Source organism: Hippopotamus amphibius, chromosome 4 (genome assembly GCF_030028045.1).
Source record: "Hippopotamus amphibius kiboko isolate mHipAmp2 chromosome 4, mHipAmp2.hap2, whole genome shotgun sequence".
NCBI classification, from domain to species: Eukaryota; Metazoa; Chordata; class Mammalia; order Artiodactyla; family Hippopotamidae; genus Hippopotamus; species Hippopotamus amphibius.
In genome coordinates, this window is record NC_080189.1 from 172,222,267 (window position 1) to 172,235,766 (window position 13,500).

The window sequence follows — 13,500 nt, forward strand, 5'->3', positions numbered from 1 at the left end:
AGAGAACCGCAGAACTAGAATGGACCTTAACGATTCTCTGTGTTCCACTCTCTTGATGTGCTGACGAGGTAACAGAGATGTAGGCAAGGGAAACCTCCAGATCATTTCAGCACTCAATTACCAGGAGAAACAATGGACACTGCCTACTGAAGACACTGCCCCTGTGCTCTACCCATTGTGCAAAGTCAACACGTTTTCTCCAGGTTGATGGTGGGGCAGGGAGTGCAGGTTGGAAGGGCAGGGCTGTGCTGATGCGTGTGTAGAATCTGTAGCAGCTTTGCCTTATCCATGCGAATTCTAGGCATTCCTTGGCTCCACCTTAAAAAGGTAACTTTCAAGCAATTCCAAAACAACTGGCCTCCCCCCAAATCTTAGCTTGTACACACAAAGCTGAGTCCAACCTCTTAGGCACTCTCAGCTTCTCCTCTGGAGCACATTATAGCTTGTCAAACACTCTGGCCACCTAACTAACGGATCAGTCTCCACGAAGGGAGCGCTCTTCTTCGATTTTACTCGTCAGGGCCTCAGCCCCATTTGTGCTCGGAACTCCCAGGCAAGGGCTATTTTCGATCCCTCAGTATTACTGTGATTTGACTCTTCTGGGGGAACGTCAGACAACGCTCTGTTCTGTTTGGTAAAGTGTGCAGCTTAGAGCTTTGAATTGTCTTATTCGAGCTGTATGCCGAGTTCCTGCAAGATAAGCAAGTAAAGTGCAAAAGCGTGCTTTCAAAGGGCATTTTTAACAATACAGAAAAGGTGCCACATAGAGCATTCCCAAAACTAAGATCAAAATAGTGTCCAATGAACATCTGCAAGGGCAACACGTTAGGCCATGTTTACACAAAGACTTCCTACCATGTTGGTAGTAAAGATCATCTTCCCACCTCCGTGTGCTGTGTCCACGAAACTAGAAAGACACACACTCACAAACACACTCACACTCACAAGGGTGCATGAACGGACACTGTAGCAACGTTGAAAGCAGACTTTGGTCAAGCAGACTTTGAATACCAGCTCTACCACCTTCTTGCTGTGTGCTCTTAGTAAGTTAGTCACTTAGCTTCCCTGAGCCTTCATATCATTATCTGTATAATGGGTTTGCAAACACTTCCCGCAGAGTGCTGCTGGGAGGTTTCAGTGAGCCCATGCCCATAAAGTGCCTCATCTAGTGCCTGGCCCACGGAAGCCACTAGATAAATGACAGGGAAGCCTCTTGGCCAGATCTGTCTATAGGGTCTAGAATTTTAACCCACTGTGATAAAGAAGGTACCGAGTAACGGGGGTGGAAACCGAAATGAATGAGATCCTTGGACAGTTTAATCAGGAAGCTTTTAACTTGACAATGAGAAAGTCCCGGTTACCTACCAATTTCTTAAAACACATTTTATGTCAGGCTGGAATGATCCCCATAGTAAGAACCAATGCCTACACACGCATATACATCGTCTCCGAAGTGTCTATTCATTACTATGTGGACACAGGATGTCACCAGTGAGCCATAGCCCCATGGAGGCATTAACCCAAACCTACCTCAGACAGGAGAGGCTGCATCAAACTTGATTCTTATCTGGTTCCTTCCAAAAGCAATGCCAAAACTTTAACTAGAGCCTAAAATGGGGAGGGGGGGCGGGGGCAGTAGACAAAGGGGATGACTACATGTGCTCTAGACAAGGCAAAGCTCTGCATTTTGAGGAAATGGGCAGGAAGAGGTCTGCCATGGTACCAGTAGTCAAGGATGTGGTAGGTATAATTTTCCCTGGAAGTCCAGAAAGCATCAGATGGTTTCCGGAAGTTTCTGCTAGTCCCATGATCTTCTGATAATTCCACTCTGTGTATTAGTTATGTGACATCCCCACCATGGCACTGAGCCTTGGAGGCCCACAACCAGCAACTTCCCAGTGTTGCCAGGTCCAAATGCTTAAGCATGTGGCACACATAGCTAAGTCTGAACCAATATAATGGCCAGCCAACTCTGAAAAAGGCCGAGGCACACACAGGATGCTTGGCCTAGTACATATTTTTCCCTTTCTGATCAAAATCCACTTTGACTCCTCCTCTCCAAACCTATGATTAGCCAGCCATTCCCCGACTTTCCTTCACCAAAGTTCCAACCTCATGGAGCAGTCATAATTATCACCACGTGTAGGTTACTGCTTGCCTAGAGACAATTGATCCTAATGGTGGTCCAATTTTAGTGACTAGCAGGTGCGAGTAAAGAAACGAGCAAAGGAAAAGGAGTAATGCTTTCAGAATAAAGGAACACCCAAACATAAAAGTGAAATCTTTCAAATACTTCTTTTAAGTGTTATTTTTTTTAAACGGCAATAATGGCACTTAAGCTGCAAGCAATGAAAACAATTCAATCTTCTTGTACAAGGGTTGGTTGAGGGATTCATTTTCCTTTTGTTTGCAGACAGCAAGATTGGACCTCGTGTCACTATGTCTACCCTAAGACACCCAAAGGGACAAGAAGCCCTGAGATGGAATGATGCCATGGTCCTCCCTGGTATGTCTCAGACATGCAGGATGTCTATTTTTATAAAAATTTAGGATCAGCTAGACAGAACAGCAAGCCACCGGCATCATGCAAGGCAATAGTTTTGGTATTTTTCCCCCTCTTATCAAAACAAATTGTAACAGAAGTTCCACTAGAAAAGTGAACATGAACATTTCAAAAACCAGTTTGTTTTCACCATTGCACCCACTGAGGAAAATGCATGATTTCTGCCTGTAACCATGCAGCGGCTGAGGTTGAGTTTTCACCAATGCTTGCAAGTTCGTTTGGACTACCTGCGCCTATGAGAAAGACAAAATTCAGTAGGCTTCTGTCATTGGTTAAGGTGATATCCACAGTGTGATGTGTTTTTTTATTTACTTTTTTTCTTCTGTAATGAGGAAAGCAATTGCACCTTTCATATGTGTGCTCTGATCTGCTTCCAACAAATCCCAGGTGCTCTCGGGTCCCAAGGACATTCATTTGGAGCTTAGAAACACTAGGTATGCACTGAACGGTTTGTATCAAAATTGGAGCTCAGAGCAACATTCCAAAATGTCCACTCTAACCCAAGTTACAAGAACCAGCTCACCCCCCCAATCCGGTCCCCTTCTGTGTGCGCACTTATCACTAACTGTAGGTTCCGGGAAATGACTCCGTGTAAAAGACACACCTGTTCCTTTCAGACGGCTGGTCTAAGGAATAGCTGCCCTTTTCAAGCCGCCAAAGCGGGGCGGCGCTGCACTGGGGCACAGCATCACCTGGACGTGCCCTTGACCTTTGCGGCCATGATCGCCTATGCCTGCGAAGGCTCCCTGGGTGTCCTGCGGTCGTGATCGAAAGTGAAGTCCTTGTTCTTTGATTCCTTTTGGCAGAGCAAGCTTTCCCAGTCGTTTATGGCACAGTGAAATATATTCTTCAATGCTATGTAATTTCGGACTAACGAGAAGTCTTGTTTTAAGGCACGTGTCTCAGGGTGAATATTAAAAACAAAACAAAACAAAAAACAAAACCCACAACGCTCGGTCAAGTCCAACGTCCTTACCGTTTAGTTTCTGTCTTCAAGTAATGCGTTGTTCTCACGCTCCCTGTCTTTGGTGTCCGTGGAGAACACCCCGTTCTCCACCTCGGCCTGCGGCTGGATGTAGTCAGTCAACATGGCCGTGCTGGAGTGGTCCGAGTTACACACCTTTTCCGTCTCCTCCTCTTTCTTCTCCTCATCCAGGGAGTAATTCCGGAAGGTCTTGTAGATCTTCTGAACGTCCTCGGGCAAGGTCTTTCTGATGTCCTTGTTTTTCCTCTTGGTGAGTCTGGAGGTGGACCCGAACTTGTTAATGATGTTGTCCTCAGAGGCCCCCTGCCCGTGTTTGTTGAGCTGCTCCGACCCCTGCAGGCGCAGGTTGTTGGGCCGGTTGTTGATGCTCTCCTGGGACGACGCCTTGAAGCGGCCCGTGTCCAGCGCGGCGAAGACGGAGCGCTTCTCGGGGGAGAGCATGTCGAGCGAGTGCGCCCTCTGGTCCAGGCCCAGGCGCCGGCGCTCCATGCTGCGGATGGTGGCCGCGCGCTGCAGCTTGTCGTGAATCTCCACGCTCAGCCGCCGCCGCGTCTCCCGGAACTCGGCCGTCACGTTGGCCTTCCACTCGGCCGCGTGCGCCTTGATTTCACCCACCTGGCGGAGAGACAGAACCACAACCGCGCGCTGAGACATTCTCCTCCGCCCCATCGTTTCCCCTACCCTCCATCCCCACCCGCGCCCGCAGCCCTCGGGTACCCCCGAGGGAAGGAGGCCAGGAGGTGGTGGTCGCGCATCCGCCCAGCGGGAGGTCCAGGATGCTACTTCTGCCCTCGCCCTTCCTGCCGCCTAGACACCCATCTCAGAATGGCTCGGGGAGGCACACGTGCTGGGGAACCTGACTGGAGGCTTGGGATCTGGAGACGGTGCCTGAAGGAGAGGCGTTTGGCATTCCGGGGCAGAGATCAATATTTGGATTTGGAAAGGCCTGAGTTCCCATTGTTTCTGGCCCCTTTCTAATGGTCTGGACCCATTTCTCCGGCATAATTCTGGGGCAGTCGTGTCTAGCTCACAGTGTTTTTCCTGTTATGTGAGGCAGACATGCGTCTAGCTCGGTCCTGGGCACCAAGCCGGTGTTCAGCAGGTCCTTTGCCCTTCCCTGTCCTTCCAAGACCTCTATCTGGGTAAGGTGACCCATCTGTCCCAGTTAGCCTGGGAATGTCCCAGTTTTAAAAGAAAAAGTCCTCAGTCCTGGGGACACTGGTCGAGACGGTCACCCTATATATGGGCCGTGCTATGGCCTTGTGCTACCTGGCTTACCCTGGTTCAAGAAGACCCTCCAGGGCACCTGGTAACCAAATTTCCCCAGTCAGGGTGGGGGAAGGGAGCGTGTTCTGCCAAAGCCCACAAAACATACTTCCTTAGAGTGACGTTTTCCGTGAGGACCAATACCAAATCTCTGGGCTCTTTTTCAGCAGGGCTATTAGTACAAGTCTCATGCTTTCCCCTACAGATGAGTAACTTGGATTTTTGCACTGAGGAACATCGGTATTTATGTTGCTGCTTTCTCTCTTATTATAGCTGATTTTCAGCAGGTCTGTTAGCTATCTGGGGAATCAGACCGGAGAATGCCTTGACATTGTTTATGCAAGCCAGGAACATTAAACCGTTGCACCCAGGAATGATACGGGAGATGTCTGCATTCAACAACGCTCTCCCGGCACCTTCCGCATTGAATGGCTGCATTCTGGGAAGGGAACAGTCACCCTTAAAGAGGCTGTCCCTCTTTCTGTTTCTTTGGGTTTTATCTGCTTTCCTTCTCTTTACTTTGCCCTCTTTCTTTCTTATCACTTTTCCTCTCTTTCCAGATGAACTACGTGGATTTAAAACAAAAAACAAAAAAAAACAAAATCTGTATCTTTCTTCCTTATGCCTTCCTTTTCTTGCCTCTGTGTAGGTTTCCATGCACATTTACTTGAGGAAGGAAAGGCTGTGTGCCCCTGGCCACAGAAATATACTTGTTTCTACAGATCTGACAACCAGGAGGGGGCATAAGTGAAAGGGACCCCTTAAGTTCACTTCTCCATGGCCAGCCATGGTTCAGTAACTTCAGTCCCACACAGAATTGAGAAAAATTCACATATTTGCTGATTGGGGGCAATTGCACACCTCCTCAACTATCATCTACCTCTGCTGACTATGCCTGGTTTTTTTTTTTCTTTTTTAAAAATAAGTTGTTATTTACTAGTCTTTCCAGGAGCTGTGGTGGGGAGTCATCAGATTTTCTCACCTGCCAAAAAAGGATCCAGAAATAACTGCTATTTCATTTAACGTGGCATTTAAAATGATTCAAGGATTCAAAACAAGGAAGCCTAGGAGCCTTCCTTTTAGTAGGACCCAGTCTAGCCCATAGAATAGAGACAGGTAATTCTTAACAGGAGCTAATCTGATCTCAGGAACATTCACAGAATCTGGAAGGGGGTCCTACCTCTTCTTTTGTCTTTTTGGACAGAACCCGTAGCCAATCTCCAATCATACTGAGGACAGCTGCAAAGTAGGCAAGGCCAACAAGGATCCAAAACCACACTAGGGGCTTATACCACTCCCGGTAATTGATGCCAGCATTTCCCCCTGAAAACAACCAAACGTTACTTTAACCAGGACCTAGCATATGGTCTTTGCAGAGCAAACATATTCCAGTCCACGTAGCAGAGATGTTGTCCGTCACCATCTAACAGTCAGCTATTAGGCCTGCTGTATACACGATGTGACATGGGTGGGAGGGCAAGGAAAAGACTTGTCTCTTGCCTAAAGGAGTCTGACCTGTGGCTTAACTTCCTTTGACTCTTGACCACTAACCGTAATACTTGTAACAAAAAATATGTTGGTGGCCAACTTGATCCACCTAGTCTAAACCTGAGCTTGACGATGAATGACTTGAATTAGAAGACAACAGAAAGTTCTTAAAAAAAAAAAAAAAAGGAAGCAAGAAGACAACAGAGCAGCCCCAGCTGTCAAGTCTTTCTTAAACTGCCTTAAATTTAATAAAAATAAAATCTCATTAAATAATCCCAAATGGTTTAGAACTCTTGGAACCATGTCTTTCTTAAGCACATATGCATTTACCAAGAGATGAGTAGATGTATGTAAGTAAAATTAGACTTAATGGTATTCCTGAGACTTGGACCCAAGCAATAGTGATTTAATGCTAACCAAGGGATGTTGTTTATGTGATGCTAATCCACAGGGTCAATTAGACTGAGTAATTAGAATTACCGTGGGCTAGAATGAAAAGGGACTTTCAAGGCCAGCTAGTTCAATCCCTTTATTTTACAAATAAGGATTACAGTAAAAATCCATCAAACCAAATTGACTAGTTGCCTGACTGCATTGACTGGCTGTTCCATTGAAAGGCCCAGTCATTTATTCCAAGTAATTAGCTTATTTATTCTAGGCCTCCTACACACACTGCCAAAGGTAGCCATGCAAAAGAGCTTCCAAGCCCAGCCCCCTCTCCTAAAGAAGTCAGGAATCTCCATGAAATAACTCTCAGCCTTGCTGTCACTCTGCGAGATGTCGTTGCCCAATGATGCAGGCAGGTGGCCATTTCTGACAGCCGACATTAGCCATGGATTGGTCATTATGGTACCACATGGTGAGTGATCACTGGGCTTTCCCACTGGGTCATGGTTATAGCCTCATCTAGCATCCTTGAATCCATACTGAGCTCTTATGGTATCAATAATACCTCCCAAAGGCAGCTGGGCAGGCACTGTGGCTTTTGGCTCTTTTCAGTGTGACCAAACCCACTTTGCAATGCAGCCCGAGAGGTCTCCACAGCTACCGCCACTTCTTAAAATCAGAATTCCAAAATTTTGCTAAAGGTCTGTGCGGCAGACCCCCCTCAGTTTGGTTTAGCTGCCTTGTTTTTCCCTTTCAGACAACTCTCCCCACTCAGCTTTCTCTAGGATACAGTTTGAGTTTCTGCAACATTAAGTGGGTTTTGAGGTTCATTTCATCTCTGCGCTAGGAGGGAAAACTCTGCAGCTTTCTCCTTGGAGCTATCTAAAAGTAAATATTTACCGTAACAAGTCACCATGACCCAAAAAAGACTGGCACTAGGGCACACTAGCGAACAAGGCTGTAAACGCCCTTCTGCCTGTTCCTTTATCCGCTGCTAGTCTGGATTTCAGAACTCAGTGTGTACTCCCAGTCAGGGTTCAAAATGCTTGTAATGCTGTTAGAGTGTCCTAAAGTGAGTCAGCCACAGAGTAAACCAGCACTTAATCCTGCACAGTGATTGATATTCTGATTATATTTCTGAACTGATGCCATGTCAAATCACAGCAACCATCAGCTCTTGTTAATGTATCTTTTTAAATGACGGGCATCCTTCCCTTTCGCTCTTAGAGTATTGCCAAAAGGTTGTGACGCGCTTCCAGTGTTCTAAGGCATGCATTCTTCAGAGTGGTCTATGTAAGCTCTGGAAACTGCAGCTTAGAAGGGCCTGGTCCAATTGCAGTCAGCAGCATGAATTATAGAAGACCCGAGTCTGCGGAGACTTCAGGACAAAGGCTCTGTAATCAGCAGTAAGTAAGGGAATTAAAACAGTGCTATGCAGGGAACAATGCTCAATATTCTGCAATAACCTAAATGGGAAAAGAATGAAAAAGAAAAGATATATGTATATGAATAACTGAATCACTTTGCTGCACACATGAAACTAGTACAACATTGTAAATCAACTATACTCCAATAAAAATTTTTAAAAATTAAAATTGTTCTAATTTTTTTTAAAAAAGAAAGGTACTCTGTGGGAAACTATTTACATGCACAACCACTGTTATCAAAAACCCATGCGAAAACATGTCGATGTTTCTCTCACCCAATTACAACAAAAATACTTTAAAACATTTTAAAAGTTCTATGTGTTTATCTGTAGATTTGGCCATTTGCTTCATTAAAATCTTCCATTGCTAAAGATCACTAAAAATAATAATAATAATAAAACAGTGCTATGCCTGTGACTGTGGAGGCCACACCCTTACCAGGTAAGGAAACATCAGGTCAAGTGCTCACAGCCCATGGTGGCTCATAAGGATAAAAAATTTAAGTCATAAGTGATTTTTAAAAATCTCACTAAATTAATTCCCAGTGCTGTGCTATTTATTTGTGCCCCAGATTAACAGATTGAACGGAGCGATTGGTTAGAGAGCAGGGTTTGCCACAAGTGTCCTCCAGAAGACAGTCCTCCAGACAGGCCAGTGTTTGCACAGGGGGCTCTGTGGCACAACAGAGTGCAAATGATGCTTTGGGGAACTTAGAGATGTTAGTGCAATAGCTCTAAACTGCAGCTGCCGCTACGTGTGTTTACCTGGGATTGGAACCTCAACTGAGTTTTCCCACAGTGCAGCTATAGGTGATGCTAAGGAACTGACTGGACAGTCGTTCCTCTTATTTTCCTCATTTCTCTGTGTGGTGTCTTTCCAGAGTTTCAGGCCTCTCATCAAACGGCATCAAGTGACCTCTTGGTCAAGTGGAGGAGATGCACAGTGGTTGAGCACTGTGCACAAGGAAAGATTGCTGGGTCCCAGGCCTCGGGCTCTCTGTAAACAATTTTTAATCACTTTGACTTTGCTGTTCTTAGTTCCTCACCAATAAAAAGGAAGAAAAAATTAAAACTATTTCTGCAAGTAGACTTCAGTCTTTATCTTCCCAGTTGGAATAGCTACAAAATCACTCCGGAATTAACCCAGAGACACCCATGCACCTGTTGACCAGCCTTCAACATCCTCTCCAGAATCTGCTGTTTTGCAGATTGCAGGAGAGGAGATCCCTGTCCTCTATAAATGTATAACTTATAATAGAGTTGTTTGGTCAGAGTGTTCACTTCTTGGAGTAGAAAATGATCAACTCTCTGACCACCTAGAACTATTCCATTAGGAAAGAGAACGATGGCCTCCTCCTCCTACTCCTGCCTTCCTACCACACTCAGAAAGCGGTATGTGTAAGAAGCCAGATCTCATCTCAGTTTTCATGCTTCCTGTCCCTTGATGAATCTGATGGTGGTTTTCTTTTGCTTCCTTAAGCACAGTTCATCGGCACTTGCTTTTACAATGAAGGCTACTGCTTCTATATACATTCATGCAGAATCCATTATAATGTTATATTACCTTGGAGCAGTTTTCAGCTCCTGGTAGTCACCTGGGTCTTAAGTCTTACATCTGGACATGCCCAGGACAACTTTTGCAGGGACAGTGGCTCCCACCTCAGCATCAGGAAGCTTAATCTGCAGGCCACTGCAGACTAAACTCTACCCTAATCTCTCCAGAGTTTCATATCTGCCACTTGCTAATATAGCGTTTATCAATGGATTCAAAGAACTTTAATACAATTCAGAAGTCCAAAACCCAAAGAGAAATTCATTCACTCATAGTTCATGTGGTGATGGGAACACTCTGCATCCTGGGGAGGGAGAGGCCGGCTTCCTCTCAAGGCAGCAGCCTGCTGCTGTTTACATCGCATAGGATCATGGGTTTGAAACAAGCCTGTGCACAGCAGCAGTGATGCTGAGCCTTTTTCATTTACTTCTCCCACATCTTTTCTCATGGTTTGGAAAAGCACTGCCAACAGAGTATTTTCCCCACCAGGGCCCCAGTGACTGGGATGCCCAGGGTGCTTACCTGCCACATAATCACCAAAGCCCACCGTGGTGAGAGTGACCACCACAAAGTAAATGGACTCCAGGGCCGTCCACCCCTCGATGTATTTGAAAATGACAGCAGGGATTGTCACAAACACAACACAGCCGGCCAAGATGAACAGGATAGTTGAGATGACCCGGATCTTGGTCTGACTCACTTGCTTTTTCTAAAGAACAGCAAAGAAGAAAGAAAGATAGGCAAGTCAGCTCCATCACCCTGTATTCAGAAGACAGAGGTAGAGAAAAAAAAACACCAGTGGCTCTGAACCTTTCTTCGGTCATGGGCAGCTCTGTGAGAATCTGATGAAAGCTGTGGACCCTCTCCTAGAGAAATGCACATTCAGAAGTTTTCAGGGGGTGTACGGGTCCTTGGACAAGAGACGCCACTTAGCTCGCGCCTGGAATGACCTTTGCGTGGTTCCCTGACTGCAGCCGGAAAGCTGATTCTAACTTCCTCTCTATTTCCCAAGAACGGCTTGCTGCCATTTCTCACATGGTGTCACTGACCCTGCATTGTTCTTTCCACAGTGGTGGTGATGGATCTGCACCGGCTTTCCCTTGTGTCAAAGGGAACATGCTGGAGAAAATGGCTCCTGAGACAAGAAGGTTAGGATGAGAAGAAAGACACAGCTAACCCCACCCTCATTTGTGACAGCCTCCAGCCAGCTATCTGTGTGCTTCTTCACCTTCCTGCCCCCTGCCAAGGTTGTACACCTATAACACATTTTTTCTTTTAAAACACGTGTTTGAGGCAGTGCTGTGCTCATTGTGTTTGTTGGCTGTATTACCAGCAAAGGACAAGACAGGAGTCCAAGTTGAATAACAGGCTCACTGTCTAAAATGGATAATAGGGGCTTCATCTCAAGTCAGCTTCTGAAGGAGTCAGTAGTTGGGAAGTGAAAATACATTTAGAATGGAAACTACACTGACATCAGGGCAAAAGAATCATGCCCATGCAGTCCAGAGGCAGGCTGGAGGCACACTGGTGTCCTATTGAATGACACTCAAGACAACACTGGCATTGCCTCTAAACTGAATAATCCCTTAAGGTCTTCTCAAAGCTCCCAATTTACCATTGGAGACTGTCATCAGGGCACCCTAGCACCCTTACTGAATCAAAGCCACATACTACCATAAATATACATTTAACACCAGAGTGCCTGGTCCTTTGTACATTGCCTAGATTGAGTTTCTGCAAAAGTACACATTTAGGTCAATCGACATGGAAATCCTTACCATGTGATCTATTTTCTAGTCATTGCCTTCCAGTAAATTAGAGGGCAGAGGACCTCCAGAGTTTCTGAGAGAACTTTGCATTCATATACTTCATTTTACAGATGCAAAAACACGCCAAAAGAGGTAAGGAACTTGCATAAACTGCTGCTAATTAGAGGCAGAGCCGAGATGAGAATTCTGGTGTGATTAACTCTCAGTCCAGTGCGCAGTGATGGAAACTGCTTTTCAAATTACTCAACAATTCACCAGTTCAAAGCTGCCAGAGTCCTCTCCTAAGGAAAGAAACCAGACTAACCTCCATGAAGAACAGGCCATCCTGTTTCCCCTCTGGGAAACAAGACTAAGAATAAAAACTTGTCACTGGGCAATCTTGTCACCGTCCAGGAATTTCTAAGCTTCCATCACGGCAGGGACACCTCAGCCATGTTTTCCAGGACAGATATGGTCAAGAGAGAATCTTCTACAATCAACCATTCAGCTCAATCAGGAAATGCTAGCCAAGGAAATGACTACGTCTCCAAGATAGGAAGGTTGATTACAATTCTGCTTCTCTTCCTCCCATTCCCCTCTTCTTCCCTCTGACTTACGGACACAAAATCAGTACCACCTCTTCACTGGAAAAATGCCAAGGGACAAAAGGGGTGGGGAGGCTGCTCTCCTCTGTAATAATGCCTCCAAACCATCAGTCCTACCTGCCTGGGGTCCTGAGTCCCAGGTATGTTCAATGTGGTGAAATGGAGTGGGCAGTTAAATGACTAGGAATAGCAGTAGTGGAGAATATTTATTTGCACAAATCTCCATCAGCACTATTTACACTTCAGTTCCTGGGTCAGTATACTCCGCTAAATATTCATAGTAAAAGCTAAAGACATACAATTCTTAAAAAAAAAAAAAGGAGTCAAATTCTCTAACTCCTCAGAGAGTACTCAGTATACAAAGTGGGGAGAGGAAAAAATAAACTGATCATGCTTTTATATCATTCCCTCCCCATCTCCTCAGAAAAGCCATCAGAAAGAAAAGATAATTTATTGGTATTGTTGATACTGCATATGAAAATACCATTTTTTCCACAAATGAAAGTACTGTGACAAGATAAATTACCTGAGAACCACAAGGAATGTTTTACCCATTTCAAGAATTTCCAAATTGGATATTATAGGACTTTGAGGGGGCAGTTAAGGCCCCTCTGAGAATCCAGGAACTTAGTTATTATTAGCCTAGTTTTGTTTGTAAACATGTACAAAAATCCAAAGCCCAAAAGGAGATTTTACCATAGATCATTAAGTCAATCTAATTGCTGGCAATGGGAACATCATTTTCCCCCTCAATAAATCGTCCTCCTCAGATGCATAATGAAATTAAAGGGAATTAAATGTTTGCGAGACACTCGTTAAGTCAGAAATGAGGATGTGAATGCAACTGCAATCCAAATGAGGTTGAGGTTGGCAAAGGAGAGCAGCACGTACGTAGGAAGCTGGAGACATTCCCAGGCTCCAGGCGGTGGGCAGGAGGGAAGACAGCACAGGACAGCATTTCTTGGGTAGCGGAGAGGGACATGCGTAACAGAGGCTAGATGGTGGAAGCTTAACTGCATTACCTGTTGGAGAGTTTATCTGCAAGGTAAACACTTCACCACTGTTCACTGCCCAAGCCAACCAATGTGTCCCTGGGCTGCTTCCTCCAGACATCCTAGGGTGATGCTCAGAGAATCCTTGGGGAATTTAGTCATCAGAGTATTTTAGGGACTTATGAAATCAAGTGTCTTGCAGGCGTGTGTGTGTGTAGGCGTATAAAACTGCATATACCCATACCTCACTATAAAAGGAAGAGATATGGGCGTAAGGTTTTGGCAATATCTGTTATTCTGGATACTCATGTTTTTGCTGCCCTCTAGACACTTTAAAAAAAAAAAAAAGACAGTTGCCTTAATTGAACATTTTAAACTAGCTTTCAAGCTGGAACCACAAACTCGTCATCCAGTGATCTTTGGGCTTCTTATCCCCAGTAGCTCTGCACCCATTCACTACTACTGTAAAATAATGGTTGAGAACTTGG

General features: G+C 45.3%; 1 protein-coding gene across 2 annotated transcripts in view; it reads right to left on the reverse strand.

Moving 5' to 3' along the window:
* Positions 1-965: 965 nt before the first annotated feature.
* KCNK10 (potassium two pore domain channel subfamily K member 10) overlaps positions 966-13,500 on the reverse strand; it is an 89,538-nt gene continuing 77,003 nt past the window's right edge. Inside the window, exons 5-8 of one of the 2 annotated variants that reach the window (XM_057731951.1) lie at positions 10,190-10,376; positions 5,995-6,137; positions 3,540-4,163; positions 2,782-2,796 (exon numbers count right to left, since the gene is read on the reverse strand). In XM_057731951.1, the coding sequence (XP_057587934.1) occupies positions 3,543-4,163; positions 5,995-6,137; positions 10,190-10,376 (951 nt within the window). In that variant the 3' untranslated portion in view covers positions 2,782-2,796; positions 3,540-3,542. Of the gene's footprint in view, positions 4,164-5,994; positions 6,138-10,189; positions 10,377-13,500 lie in introns of both variants that reach the window. The other variant, XM_057731950.1, reaches the window with a different exon arrangement.